Consider the following 15,776-nt stretch of genomic DNA (forward strand, 5'->3'; position numbering starts at 1 on the left):
GAGAATCGCTTGAACCTGGGAGGTGGAGGTTGCAGTGAGCCAAGATTGTGCCAATGCACTTCAGCCTGGGCAACAGAGCAAGACTCCGTCTCGGAAAAAAAAAAAAAAAAAAAAAAGAAAGAAAAAAAGAAATTTAAAAAATATCATTCACCAACAGAATAACATGAAATACTTGAGAATAAATTCAACAAAAGATGGACAAAACCTGAACACTAAAATCTATGAAACGTTGCTGAGAAAAATTAAATGTATCTAAATAAGTTGAGAGATATCCTGTGCTCATTAATCAAAAGACTCAATAATGTTAAGATGTCAATTCTTCCCAAACTGTGCTACAGATTCAATGTAATCACAATCAAAACCCCAGAAGACTTTTTATAGAAACTGACAAGCTGATTCTAAACTTTATATGGAAATGCAAAGAATATTAGAAGAGCCAAAACAACTTTGAAAAAGAAGAATTGATTTCAGGACTTTAAAAGCTATAGTAATCAAGACAGTGTAGTATGAGCATTAAAAACAAGACAAATTGAAATAGAACAAATCGAAATGAAACAAAAGAAAATTCAGCAATAAAAATCCACACATATATGGTGAATTGGTTATCAACAAAGGTGCCAAGGCAACTCAACAGAGAAAGGATAATCTTTTCAACAAATGGTGCTGGAACAACTGATCAGTCATATATAAAATAAAACAAAACCCCTCTGACCCTTAACTCATACTATACACAAAATTAGCCAAAAATGGATCCTAGACCTAAACTTAAGAGCTAAAACTGTAAAATTTCTAGAAGACAACATATAAGAAAAGCTTGGTGATGTTTGGTTTGGCAAAAGACTTCTTAAATGGAATAGAAAAAGTGCAAAGCATAAAATTAAAAAACAACAACAATGAATTAGACTTTAAAATTAGTAACTTTGCCCTTCAAAAAATACTCTTTAGATTATGAAAAGACAACTCACAAAATAGGAGTACTTACAAAATACATATAAGACAAAGGACTTGTATTTACAATATGTTAAGGAACCGTTATCACTCAATAAAACAAACAATCTATTAAAATAGGCAAAAGATCTGAACATTCATTAAAGAAGATATACAGATGGCAAAAAAAAAAGGCAAATAAAAAGATCTTCAACATGATTACTCATTAGGAAATGCTAATTAAAACTGAAAGACACTACTATACACTCACTAGAATAGCTAAAATTAAAAAGACTGACTCTATCAAGTGCTGGCAGTGATGTGGAACAAGTGGAATTTTCATAGAATGCTGATAGAAATGTAAAATGTCAAAACTATTTGGGAAAAGTTTAGCAGTTTCTTGAAAACTTAAACTATCATATGACCCAAGCATTCTACTCCTAGGTATTTATCCAAGAGAAATGAAAATGTAATTCCACGGAAAGACCTGCACATAAATACTCACAGTAACTTGATTTGCAATAGCAAAAAAAACTAGTAAATTACTGGGTAAATGGATAAATTATGGTATATCCATGCAACTGAATACTATTGGGCAATACAAAGAACAAATTATTAATAAACGCCTGTAATCCCAGCACTTTGGGAGGCCAAGATGGGTGGATCACCTGAGGTCAGGAGTTCAAGACCTGTCTGGCCAACATGGTGAACTCTGTTTCTACCAAAAATACAAAAATTAGCCAGGCATGGTGGTGCTTGCCTGTAGTCCCAGCTACTAGGGAGGCTGAGGCAGGAGGACTGCTTGAACCCCAGGGGCAGAGGCTGCAGTGAGCCAAGGGCACATCACTGCACTCCAGCCTGGGCGACAGAGCAAGACCCAGTCTCAAAATAAATAAATAAATAAATAGATAGATAAATAAATAAAATGCAATGTCAATAAATCTCAAAATAACTTTTATGAGTGAAACAAAAAAGAATATATACTGTATGAGCTACCATTCAAAGGAAATTCAGCAATGCAAATTACACTATGACATGAGAGAGTCGGCTGGTGGTTACCTAAGAATAGAGAGAAAAAAGAAGAAAAAAAAGGATGAATTACAAAGGTATATAACAAAACTTCTCAACGTGACAAACATCTTTATCTTGAGTGCGGTAATGGTTTCACAAGTGTGTGTCTGCGTGTGTGTGTGTATTAAAATCCATCAAATTGTACACTTTAAATTTATGCAACTTATCACGTGTTAATTATACCTCAGTACATCTGTAAAAACACACAAACAGAAAAGGGCAAAAAAACATACCCACTGCTCTCAGAATTAAGCTAGGATTCCTTTTGACAGAAGGGAAGAAAAGAAAAATGGCCAAAAACAAAAACAAAAAACCCATCATCACCACCACCAGCACAACAAAGAAAACTAACTATGGGAGAGTTTCTGTTGATTTTCTGTTCTGTAAAATAGGAATAACCACACCACTAGCTCTGCCTACCTCTTTGGGTTTTTCTGAAAACCAGACAAGATAATGCATGTGAAAATGCTTTGTAAACTACAAAGTGCTACACAAATGCATTATTATTGATCCTTATTATAATTCATCTTCTTAGGTTTGGCACATCATTTCAGTCTGATGAGATCTTTTTAGATGCTGCCTTCATTATTTCATATTACCAGTTCATTATTTTATATTACTAGTTTCTTCCCTAGTCTCACATTCCTTTTCAATTGAATCAGCAGACCACCATGTCTCTAAGTTATTAATAATCTTTTGAATAGGTCAGAGACAAGAATATCTGTCACCTTCTACTAAAGGATAGGATGTACATACTATGGCTAATACCTCAATACTCTTATAAGGTAGAACCACTTTCTTCTTTTTCCTCCTGGAAAAGTAAATTTGCCTGTCCAGTTTTACAGCACCTTTGCTCTCATACAGTTGCTCAAACTTTACTTAATATAATCTCTCAGTATCTCTAAAAGAAAATTTTTATGAGCAACAAGACTTTCAGCTAAGGCGACTGGGTACTCCTGTACAATCAACTGCTTTGCTTATCTCAGGCTTCACTTCCCTCTTACCGGGGATCTTTCCTCCTACTTTTTTTGTTTGAGGGTTACATTTTATTTGAAAAATAAAGAGGAAGAATGGGATGGAGACATTCTTTTTTCTTTTTTTATTGTTGTATCACTGATCCCACATAATGAGCCTTTGATCTTGATATCTTTATAAAATCCTTTTGCTTGCTTTAGCATTTGTGAACAGCTCACCTTAGATGATGAAGTTTTTCTAACATTAGTTTTATAGATCTTTCTTTTTTTTCGAGACGGAGTCTCGCTCTTGTTGCCCAGGCTGGAGTGCAGTGGCGCGATCTGGGATCACTGCAACCTCTGCCTCCCAGGTTCAAGCGATTCTCATGCCTCAGCCTCCTGAGTAGCTGGGATTACAAGTGCCTGCCACCACACCTGGCTAATCTTTGTATTTTTAGTAGAGACGGGGTTTCACCATGTTGGCCATGGTGATCTCAGGTGATCCACCCGCCTTGGCCTCCTGAAGTGCTGGGATTATAGGCATAAGCCACTGCGCCCGGCCAATTTTATAAATCTTTCTAGAAAAGAAAAGTGATTAGTTCCCATGCTAGCTTGCCTCTATGAGTTTTAAAACTCTGTAATTTTGTTCTTTGTCCTTTGGAATCCAACAATAAGATCAAAATTTAGGATCTGAGATTTACAGCCCACGAAAGAAAGACTTCATGTCTGAAACCCTTTTCCAGAACATCTTGGCAAATCCTTTCTCATTCCCAAGGAACTCTTACAGGACCAAAATCTCTGGGTATAGCACCTAAATCATTATTGGACAAATTCCCCAAAGAAAAAGTTTTTAGCTTTCCAAAATCAATCTAATTTTTCTTTTTTTTCTGGAGACAGAGTCTCACTCTGCCGCCCAGGCTGGAGTGCAGTGGCGTGATCTCGGCTCACTGCAACCTCCACCTCCTGGGTTCCAGTGATCAAGTGATTCTCCTGCCTCAGCCTCCCGAGTAGCTGGGTTTACAGGCCTGCACTACCATGCCTGGCTAATTTTTGCATTTTCAGTAGAGATGGGGTTTCATCATGTTGGCCAGGCTGATCTCAAACTCCTGACCTCAAGTGATCCACCTGCCTCAGCCTCCCAATGTGCTGGAATTACAGGTGTGAGCCACCATGCCCGGCCAGTTGTGGAAACTTTCATAGAACAGAGAATTAGAGTGAAGATCACCCAGAAAAAGGGCTCAATAGCCAAGAGATCAAAGGAATGGGGGATAGAAAGAGATAAGGCCTGGGGAAGAGCACTTAGGAGGATCTGAAGACTCTGATTCTCAAATTAGGGTATTCAGGTAGTAGGGGCACCTGGCTTCTCAGACACCTGGTACCTATGGTCTGGGAGCCTTTTGGCTAACAGATCCATCCCCAGATCCCAGGAACTGGAATCAGGTAAACACTACAGATTGGGTTTAAAGCAGGACAGACTAATTAGCTTAAAAGAAAGCCCTGAGCATTAAAATTTTTAAATCCCCAAGTGATTCTAATGTGTGCCCAGGGTTGAGAATCACTGAGTTTATAAGAATATGTAACCATTTCCTTCAGAATGTCAACAAGTCAAAACAACTAAAACCACAAACTTAAGTAGTTCAAGTACTTAATGAAAAGCTGGGTGAAACATTCACCTCAAGTTCTTCAAGTTCATGTTCAAAACTCGTTTTCACACTCTTAAGCGGAGAAAAGGAGACCCTCAAGCACACATCGGGTTAAAACATGAGGCCAGGGGAATGCCCTTCCCCCAGTATTCCTTCATTAGAATGCAAATTAAGAACATAATATTGTAGGAGCCTGCCAAGTACCAACAGTTAGTCTTTTTATTCACTAAAGATCAATTTTATAAATCTTCTCTGGTTCAGCACAGACTTTAAATATTATATTCTAATAATTTGTAATTATTAAATTATCTAAAGGCAAATTACACTGAATATTAACATTTAAAACTCCATTTACAAAGTGGTAAAAATTTACAATTTTAGCGAGACAAAGTAACTTTGAAATACCATTTTCACCAATACCAAATTCAAAACTTTCTGATAAAAATTTTAACAGAATCAGAATTTTAATTTTTAAAGCACTATGAAAATAACCAATTCAGCAGATGATCTCTGAGAAGTAATTTGACTCACTCTATGTATTTTCTGATGGCCTGCAACTACCATAAAGCAAATTCTTTCCCGGTCTGATATAATTAATTACTTTTCCCTTTTCTGACCATTATCACTTACTTTGGCTTGAAAAAAACATTTCCATTTTGAAGCAAGTTTCAAAATATTCCTAACTAAAAGGTATTAAAGATTTAATAAAAATGTATAATATTCAATGTGTCTTTGAAAAAAATTGGACTATAAAACAAAGTCACCTGAAATTTTTGTGAAACTCTTTGTTACCTCCCATTTAATAGAAAGAAAACCCAAACAAGATTAAAACAGAGATTGTGGGCTCTAGTGGCAGTTCTACCATTAACTGTCTGTATGACCGTGACTAAGTTATTGGGCCTCTGTTAAAAGCAGTAACCACCCTGCAACTTGCATTGGCATACAGATGTATGAATATGTATACACAAGTGTACATTAAGCCTTCACTCTAGTCTAGGCCTAAAATTCTGTTTCTAGTAAAACGGTAACACCAAGATTTGGGAGACTGTGGGTTAACTCATTTTATGTGTTCTAGTTGTAATATATTTAAATAATTCAAAGCATTTCCAAGCCTGTGCTTACAGGTAAGATATGTGAACACATTTTAACATCTATAGCAACGTATATTATTGACATAAATGCTTAGTGAGGTTTGTTTGTTTGTTTGTTTTTTGAGATGTAGTCTGGCTCTGTCACCCAGGCTGGAGTGTAGTGGCGCGATCTCGGCTCACTGCAACTTCCACTGCAAACTGCACCTGGGTGCATGCCATTCTCCTGCCTCAGCCTCCTGAGTAGCTGGGACCACAGGCGCCCACCATCACGCCCAGTTAATTTTTTTTGTATTTTTAGTAAGGACAGGGTTTCACTGTGTTAGCCAGGATGATCTCGATCTCCTGACCTCATGATCTGCCCGCCTTGGCCTCCCAAAGTGCTGGGATTACAGGCGTGAGCCACCGCGCCTGGCCAGTGCTCTCTTTTAAAGTCAGCCTTTCACTTTACTGGCTTACAGAATCAAGAAAAAATAAAAAGCCAACTATAGGTTTAAACTTAACCAAAATTTTATGGAGGCTAACAACAATAGTATTTTCCTCATCTAACTTTCCAGGACTGGGTAGGAACTGACTGAAACTATCAAAACATCTAATAAGACGTATGTTGGAGGGACAGTAGGTCTCAGTTAGAATGTGTATACTTTTTCATTTTAAAAGTAAGATTCAAGCAACTCACCATTGTTCCAAAAGGAATGGCTCTTGAAGCATGGTAATAAATGGCTATGAAATTGATGAAGAAGGCAGTGCCACACACCATAGCTGGGATAAGGAATGCCCCAATAAACATCTGCTTTATCCATCTCCTTCCTGAAAAGAAAGGAAACTATGAGAGTTTAATATAATTATTTAGTACCAAATTATTTGTTTGAAATTTTAATATAAAGATCATGAAATTTAACATCTTAATAACTGTTTCAAAACAATAGCTAACAAATACCACAGCTTTTCAAGTATGTATAGTGAAATCACAGCTTCTGAAGTGGGTGCACTGGAAAAGAGCAATGACCTGCAGTAAATATTCCGACGTTTTATCTTGACTCTGCCACTGAACTGCTGTGAACTTTCATAAGCCACTCTATCTCTCTAGGCTACAAGTTGGCCAAGAAAGGGGTTTTTATTATTGGTTTAAAATAAACTGACCAAAAAAAAAAAAGAGAAAGGGGCTTTTAAACTATTCCTTGGAGTTCTGGAGCTTCTTGGCATGCCCATGAAGTCACCGGTGAAGAAAAATCCCAGATCCCCTTACCCATGCTTCAACCAGAACAATTACGTTTTCAACAGTTTTACACACTAGAGTTTCATGTAAGCTTTCATTTGAAAAGCGGGTTATACTGCTTTAAAAAGAAGAAAAAAGTCTAAAAACCAGCGAGTCAAAAAAAAAAAGAACTTCACCAGAAACCCACTTATGATTTTTCAGCACCCTAAGACAGGGAAAAAAAAAAATTAAACGTGAAATAAAAAATAAAAAACTCTAAATAGTCTCTAAGTTTGTTCTTAGCTCTAAAATAAATATGTACTTAAGAGCATTTCTATGTTTGAAAAGAAAAAAAAACAATGTGTTTCATAAGCTCTCTCCCAGCAATCAGAACTACAGATTTATAAGTTTTACTGTTTCTCTGTACCTCTGTGTATTGCCAAAATTCTAGACATTGAGCTTCTATTATTCAAATAATCAAGGAAACAAATTTTTTGACTACGCAATAAAAAAAAAATTCTTCAATTGTGCTCATACAGACCAGAAGAGCAACAGGGAGCTGTCTTTCTAATTAATACAGCAGAGTGTAAAACTGGTAGAAAATATCTTCAAACAGCTTAGAAACACTGAATCACTATCAAAATTCAACTCAATAATAGGCAACAGGGACCCAAATAGAAAGTACCATAGAAAAATAAGCAATACCCTAACTTTAGTTTTCTGCTATATAAAGTTCTTTTAAAACATCTGTTACAGAATTATTACCTAAAATCGTAACGTTCCTCCAGAAAAACTCCTTAATTCTGAGCTTTCTCTCCTGTTTCATTTCTTTTCTGGGTAAGTTTCAAGAACTTCTCCTTTCTAACTGATATCCAGCATTTGAACAACACAAAAAGGTGGTGATTAATTAAAGTATTATTCTATTTAATTCCAACACCTTTCTAGCATTTTTTCCACTATCTTCTCAGATTCAGACATGTATCAATAAAACTGTGGCCAGGCGTAGTGGCTCATGCCTATAAACCCAGCACTTTGGGAGGCTGAGGTGAGCGAATCACCTGAGGTCAGGAGTTGGAGACCAGCCTGGCCAACGTGGTGAAACCCTGTCTCTACTAAAAACACAAAAATTAGCTGGGCATGGTGACACACGCCTGTAATGCTAACTACTGAGCAGGCTGAGGCAAGAGAATCGCCTGAACCCAGGAGATGGAGGTTGCAGTGAGCTGAGATCGTGCCATTGCACTCCAGCCTGGGAGACAAGAGCGAAACTCCATTGCAAAAAATAAAAATAAAATAAAATAAACAAATAAACAAAACTCCTTATCCAACTCTCTATTTCTCCCTTTCCTTCTAACAGTCAAAAATAATCCCATACACATTCCACTGGGTACAATCAGTAGCCCAAGTATCTGCATTGCTGGGCTTTCTACTGCTCTCCAAACCCTTGAAGTCTCTGGCTAAGGTCCTGGATACCACTGGCTTCAAACTAGATTATAGCACTATAGTGCACTGAGGACAGTGTGAAGACCTTGAGCTTCACTGTAGTTCAAATCCTGAGATAACTCTGAAAAATTCTTGATTCCCTGGGTTGACCTCTACATTAAAAGTTTTTGAGGCTTGATCAGACAAAATATCAGGACACTATCAGATCTCCCCAGGACACTACCAATTAGAACATAATCTTTAGATTATATTTTGTAAGACTTAATATTCCTAGACCTGAGCCTGAACTCTGTCAGCTTTCAAGAATAAGTGTAGTAAAGGAAAGTTGGGCTGGGTGTTCTTAACTTGTAATCAGACTAAAAACAAATTTATGTCCAACTTTAAATAAATTTCCTGTTTTAAATAAATCTGTTTCTGCTGTGGAGACTATTTTGAGAGTCATAAACTAAAATTTTAGCCTAACTAGTTTCCAGGTCAAATTCAAAGTAAAAGTTGCCTCATGCGTCCTTATTTCCTTAGGATGTGGTCTTTTATGATAGGACTCATTTCCCATACCCACCAGTTGAATTTAGAGACTGAACATCTACCTAAAATAGTCAGGAACCCATAATGATACTCCCTCAGTCAATCCAAATAATTATCTATACTGAAGGTACAGGTCACATTAAGTCAAGAAGATTAATAAAAAAGCAATGGTAAACCAAGATATCCTGAGAGAATTTTAAATAATCCTACGCTCTGATTTCCTATAAGTGTGCCCAGTCTACGAAAAGAAGGCAGGATCCCCTATTACTGACACTGCTTAAGATGGGCTGTGGAAAACGAAATATAATTTTAAGGTATTTCAATACCACTTCATTCATAAACTAAAATATGCAAATCTACCAATTTTTGTACTTTTCTGACCTCAGACTACTGCAGGGAATACAAGGGAATTTAAAGACCCCTGAATGCCATTGCAGAAAAAAACACCAAGGAGCAGTATCCTTGTGCTATCGTGTTATTAGTTCCATCAATTTCAGGTAATAGTATTAAAGGAGCAATAGGATATTTAAGACAAAGTGCTCTTAGCAAAAGACTGTGACAAAGAATAGCAAAAATATTTGCAAAGGGTCCTTTGATAAACACTAACAGTCAACAGAAATACATAACTTTCCTTCCTATTCTCTTTACATTGTCCAGAAACTTTACCCACAGGCCATTACACACGCCTTTATACTCATCTATAAAGCTTTTTTTCTGTGTAGATGCATCACATGGAGCACATCTAGAGCCAGGCACCTCAAAGCAAATAGTATCAATAACTTAAATGCACTCTCCTACACGTTCATCAGGGCAAATTACATGGTGCACAAAGGAGATTATCTACTAATTATTCATAATTTTAGGAAATAAAATGCGAGAATTCCACAAAAGCAAGATAGAACACACAATAGGTTTGGTAGAAATTATGTGAAATGAGATAACAAAGAATTTTACAATGGCTGTTCTGCCCATTTTAAATTTTAAATACCTCACAGTAGACCAGGCACTTTGGGAGGCCGAATCACTTGAGGTCAGGAGTTTCATAGCAGCCTGACTACCATGGTGAAATCTCGTCTCTACTGAAAATACAAAAATTAGCTGGGCATGGTGGCACACACCTGTAATTCCAAGCTACTCAGGAGGCTGAGGCATGAGAATTGCTTGAACCCAGGAGATGGAGGTTGCGGTGAGCAGAGATTGCGCCACTGCACTCCAGCCTGGGAGATGGAGTAAGACTCTCTCAAAACAAACGAACCGACAAAATCTCATAGTAAAATATTAGCATCTATAATTAACAACATGAAATGAGAATTCCTAAGTTTACCTCCTTGTCTAGCATACAGACTTCCTCCAAAATAACCATTCACTGGAGACGTAGCAGCATAGACAAATATGGCTGTACTGAGCATTGATCCCCTCCTAAAAAGGCAAAAAAAAAAAAAAAAAAAGATAAATTAAGACCAACAATTTAAAGAAAACATCATACAGTCTATTATATTAACATTAGTTTAATTTCAAAGATAACTTTAACAGAAACACAAAAATATCACAACCTGGACTACAAATAAAACTCAAAAGATTCTCTATAGTGAATGAATTTGTAGTTAAAACTGCATTTACATGAAACCTGGCTGATGCTAATTTTTTTAACCGCAGTTAAATGTTTTGATATATTCTAAGCAAGTATTTCACATTTATTTGGCAAAAATACTAGAAGCTGACACTAAAACTGTTCTGTGACCCTGTAAACCAACCCTATAATATGGAACAAGATGTTCATCTGTTAAAAAAAAATGACTAGAATCGTCTGTTTCATAACTTAATTCAACTGCTTATGATTCTTGCCTGCAAACAGAAATAAAATAGTAGTATCATCTATATTAAATACTATTATTTTAGATGGAATAACACTGAGACTTTCTCTGTTTCCCTCATACTGCTGAAAATGAGTTTTAGGCCAGGCACAGTGGCTTACAGCTGTAATCCCAGCACTTTGGAAGACCAAGGTAGGCAGATCACATGAGGTCAGGAGTTTGAAACCAGCCTGGCCAACATGGCACAACCCCGCCTCAACTAAAAATACAAAAATTAGCCATGTGTGGTGGCAGGTGCCTGTAATTCCAGCTACTCAAAGAGGCTGAGGCAGGAGAACTGCTTGAACCTGGGAGGCAGAGGTGGTAGCAAGCCAAGAGCGCATCACTGCTCTCCCTCCTGGATGACAGAGCAAGACTCCACCTCAAAAAAAAAAAAAAAAAAAAAGTAAAAATTTAAAAATTAAAATCAGACATACGATTTTTAAAAAGTCTATTTTTAAAAGTCTATTTCTTTGTTCACAAATATTCTATGGGCATTCCCTCCCCGTGTCCCTCAAATAAACCATTTTTATCTACACTGAAAAATCTGCTGAGGGAGGTAACAGTCCTCCTTATTCATCTCTCTAAGATGGGACAAGGGGAACACCTGAAAAAGTGTTTAGCCTACACCTGCCACAGCCTTACCACTCTCCGCTGAAAAGTTTCAGAGTAGCTACAGCAGTAGCAGCACTAACAAACTTACTCACCTTCTCAAACTCTATGCCTTCTCAATATCACACTATAACAGGCACCCACATTGATACTGATCCTCTACCTTATACCCTCAAAATAGTTTTCCTCTGATTGCTATAGTGACCACAGAGGCAAAGTAATTTTTATGTTACATTATCTGCTCTTTATCCTCTAGAATCATTCCTATTCAAGTGATTTATCCCAATTTTGTGTGCAAATTTTTCATTTTCTCACCACTTTGTATTATTATCTCTATTTTCATTTCCGTAACATAGCAAATTAAGAAAAGAGTTCTGGAATAATCAAGATTGCCTAGCTTCCAATCCCAGCTCACTAACACTCTTTACTAATAAAGGGTGCTCATTGATCTCAGATTATTTCTCTGAGCTTTAGTTTCCTGGTCTGTAGAATAGAAATAGAATAGTTCCTTCACAGGGTTGACGTGAAGATTAAGGGATCAAATGTGCATGAAACACCTAAAGTGAAACCTCAGTAAGTTGGCCACTATTATATAATAATAAATCCTTAATGCTTTAGTTCTTATATAAGTAATGAATTACATTCACTTCAAATAAACACAACACAGAACAACCACTTACAGTAATTATAGGCTAAAATAACAATGCATGACTTGCCTGCTAATATTATACATTAGTGAGTGGTTTCTTATTTATAAAAGTTGAAGGTCTCTAAGTAGAAGAGCTTCTGCATTAAAAAAAAAAAAATGAGTTGCCAAATTGTAACACTAACATTTTGAAAAGGAAGCGGCAAAAACTTGGATTCTAGAAGAGATTATCTTCTAGTGGCTCATAAGACTGTGACAGTACAGCCAGTGTCAATTCAATAGTGATTAACTTAATCCAGTGTTTAATGTAAAGCACGACTTCTTGGTAGATTTGAAATGTTTTCTTGTATTTAGGGTCCAGTTTATCTGAAATACATTATACCCAAAAATATGAACTACTCACCAGAACTCTGAAGTTTAGATTTGGGTTATTTTAAAGCTCATGTGGTAAATGAATTAAAAAGGTTATATTAAAGAAATACAACCAACACTACAGAGAAATAGCTTTGTTGGTTAACACATATTCATTTCAGTTCAACAAGCATTGACTGAATACCTTCCACATGCAAAGCTCCTTAAGTAAGTACTTTGAGAATTCAAAGGTAAGTTATGACCTGATCTTTACTCTCAAGGAACTTACTATCTAGCAGAGGAAACAAATATTTAGTACACAGTTAAATATTTAATATGCAACTAAAGAGCCATTCTTTCAGCAAGGATTTATTGCTTGCCCACCAAATGCCAGGCATATAGAGGAAAGAATGCATTATGAACTAAAGTAGAGGCATGAAATATAACTAGAGAAAAGTGTCATTCTGATTGAGGACTTCATGAGGCAGCACCTGAAATGCCTGAATTATAATCGCTACCACCAAGGCACCAGAATGTGTTTGCTTCATAGAGGTTGTGGCTTTGAGCACTGAATAGGGACCTGAGAGCTTCTGTGAATGTATAACTTCTTCACATAATTCAAAGACCTAAAATTGAGAATTTCTTACAAATGGTTTTGTTTGCAAAGAAAGAACTACCAAAAATCGTGTCAAGATAGGATGCATACTGAACCAGGAGTTCTTTTCTAAAGAAGTCATCAATTATTTTTCTAACCTTACGTGACTTTTTAATCACTTTTTACTATTATTTACAGTGTTTTCTTCTACTCTGATGTTTTCCAGTTCTCAAGGTAAATATGAAGTAACTTAGTAACTGAAATTCTTGTACTTCTGATGAAGCTCTAATTGGATCTTCAACTTTAAAAAAAAATGCCTATTTACTTTGTCAAACAGCTATGAATTGAAAGTAACCTCTGTTTGTATCTTTAATGGAACATATAACCTTTATAACAAACCACAATGTTCAGTAATGCTAGTAAGTTTTGGCATGTAACAGAAAAATACAGATTACTGTTCATTATTTAATTTGTCTGTCTGCATTTATGATGTTTATCATAAATTGTAAGATAAAGGAAATAAGTAACAATTTAATTATGATGGACTTAAAAGATTCCAGTATTAAAACTATTCAAGAATAAAGACATAATAAAGTTAAGTGTAGGCACTTACTCAGTATATAAATCTTCTATCATTGCAACAATAATAACGATGAGAGACACAGCAAATATCTGACATCCAGAACCAATGAGAGAGGAAAATATCAGTGGGTGACTTGATGGTCTAAATACATCTCCATGCACCTGTTTCCATCCATATTCATCTCCTAGGTCTCTATCCTATATACAAATATATACAGAGAAAAGCAAATCATTCAGAATCAAACTAAAACATAGTAAATAGGTAAAAATCACAGTTGTAAGTTTCCTCCCTCCAAATTTATAGCTACTTAAAGAAATTCAAAATATTGAGAAAATATATTCCAAACTTAAAATGATCACTGCCTTAATAACAATGTTAAAATGCTGAGGTTCAGGAAGTTGACTTCTGGTTGTGCTCATAGAATCTCAAATAATGGAAAAAGAAAAGGTTTAGTAACAAAAAGAAATGGTCAAATTGGGAGAACAGTGCACTGGCTCTCTTAATGTCACTATCAGACACTATTCTTGCCATTCACCTCATAGCTGTACCTCATATACAATCAGGGGCTAGGTGGACAGTGAAAGAGAAGAGTATCAAAACCAGTACTAGATGCCTTAAGAATGCAGAAATGTCCTTTAGCACCTAGAATCTAAGAAAACATATGGGGGAAATATGCGATATGAATGTTTTTATTTAAGAGTCTATATAGCAATTTTTTAAAAAGAATTCAATTTTTACTTTGCAACCTTAGTAAGCAAGTGCTCCTTAAACAGTTTCTAACACAGCTTGCTTCTAAAACAATATTTACTAAGGAAGAGCAGTCCCTCAAGGTAATCTGTTGTGGTGTATCCTAATCAGATACAGTTAAGAGGCACCAAATGCTTTATCAACCCTTTGATACTTCACAATATACCCTAGTATATTAAAATTTAAAATTTTAAACTATTTCCCAAGCCAGGCACAGTGGCTCACACCTATAATCCCAGCACTTTGGGAGGCCAACGCTGGAGGATTGCTTGAGGCCAGGAGCTCAGGACCAACCTGGGCAGCATAGTGAAATTATCTCTACAATAAATAAAAAAATAGCCAGGGGTGGGGGCTTGTTCCTGTAGTCCTAGCTACTCAGGAGGCTGAGGCGGCACGATCACTTGAGCTCTTGAGTTTGAAGTTACAGTGAGCTATGATCACACCACTACACTCCAGCCTGTCTCTTAAGACAAATTTCCTATTTAATGATACAGTTTACCTATATGGAATGTCCATTAGCTAGCACTCCATGTAACACGCTTTTTGTTCTCTAACCTAGTGAAAGAACTTAGAAAACAAATCTTTCCTCTGAACCCACTAAACTAAACATAAATTAATCCTTCTACCCATTCCCTGAATTTTAAGCAATATTTAACAGTATTAGAAAGTTACTAATACAGGTCTACATCCTCCTAGATGCAATTCTGAAATAAAGAGTTCTAAGAACTAATAGTTTGTTTCTTAGGTTTGACATACTCTTACTTGGTGGCAAAACTTGGCTTGAACTAACAAGAGGTTACACTATTTATTTATCCCACTTCGGGTGAATGTTCGTATGTTTTGCTGAAAAAAATAATAATATTATGTGATTACAGGGTATGGTTACAGAGCACACTGGGCATTTTACATCTTTCTTAACTCTAAAAATCCTAAATTCTGGAAACTCATCCGGCCCCAAGACTTCCGATAAGAAATTATGACCTACCTTCCAACATTTAAAACTTAACACTCAGTTAAAATGTTTTAACAAATACAATGTAAATGTTTACTCACCATATCATCCATTTCTTCCTCTTTGCTGTATCGAGCATAATCTTTTCTTAATGTTCTCATTAAAATCATTGAAACTAAGCCCACCAAGAAGATCACCATCATGAAGGAATTGAAAATTGAAAACCAATGAATCTAAAATAACAGAAAATAAAATGTTACCAACCTGCAATATCAGCCCAAAATTCATAGGTTCCACAAGGACAACTGGATGTTAATGCAAAGAAAAAAAAGTCTTTAATTAAATCTTTTAGACAAAAATCCAAATTTAAGACACTTTGAGGATGAGTATTTATTATGCTAAGGGAATTGGCTTTCTTTACAATAAGCTCCTGTATGTTGAAAACAAGCTACCATTTATATAAATTTTCAAAATCAAAATTATTGTTAAAAAAAAGTACAATTGGCCACATAGCCTATACTATTCAGCATTATATGGAAAAAACATGGGCTCTGGAGTTAAACATAGCCAATTTCTGGCTATGTGACTG

General features: G+C 36.0%; 1 protein-coding gene across 1 annotated transcript in view; it reads right to left on the reverse strand.

Moving 5' to 3' along the window:
• The window catches only part of TM9SF3 (transmembrane 9 superfamily member 3), a 71,833-nt gene that overhangs the window by 20,738 nt on the left and 35,319 nt on the right, over positions 1-15,776 (reverse strand). The window contains exons 6-9 of the mRNA XM_007963695.3: positions 15,289-15,420; positions 13,519-13,685; positions 10,173-10,267; positions 6,362-6,492 (exon numbers count right to left, since the gene is read on the reverse strand). Of these exons, the coding sequence (XP_007961886.1) occupies positions 6,362-6,492; positions 10,173-10,267; positions 13,519-13,685; positions 15,289-15,420 (525 nt within the window). The remainder of the gene's footprint in view (positions 1-6,361; positions 6,493-10,172; positions 10,268-13,518; positions 13,686-15,288; positions 15,421-15,776) is intronic.

This window comes from Chlorocebus sabaeus, chromosome 9, assembly GCF_047675955.1.
Source record: "Chlorocebus sabaeus isolate Y175 chromosome 9, mChlSab1.0.hap1, whole genome shotgun sequence".
NCBI lineage: Eukaryota > Metazoa > Chordata > Mammalia > Primates > Cercopithecidae > Chlorocebus > Chlorocebus sabaeus.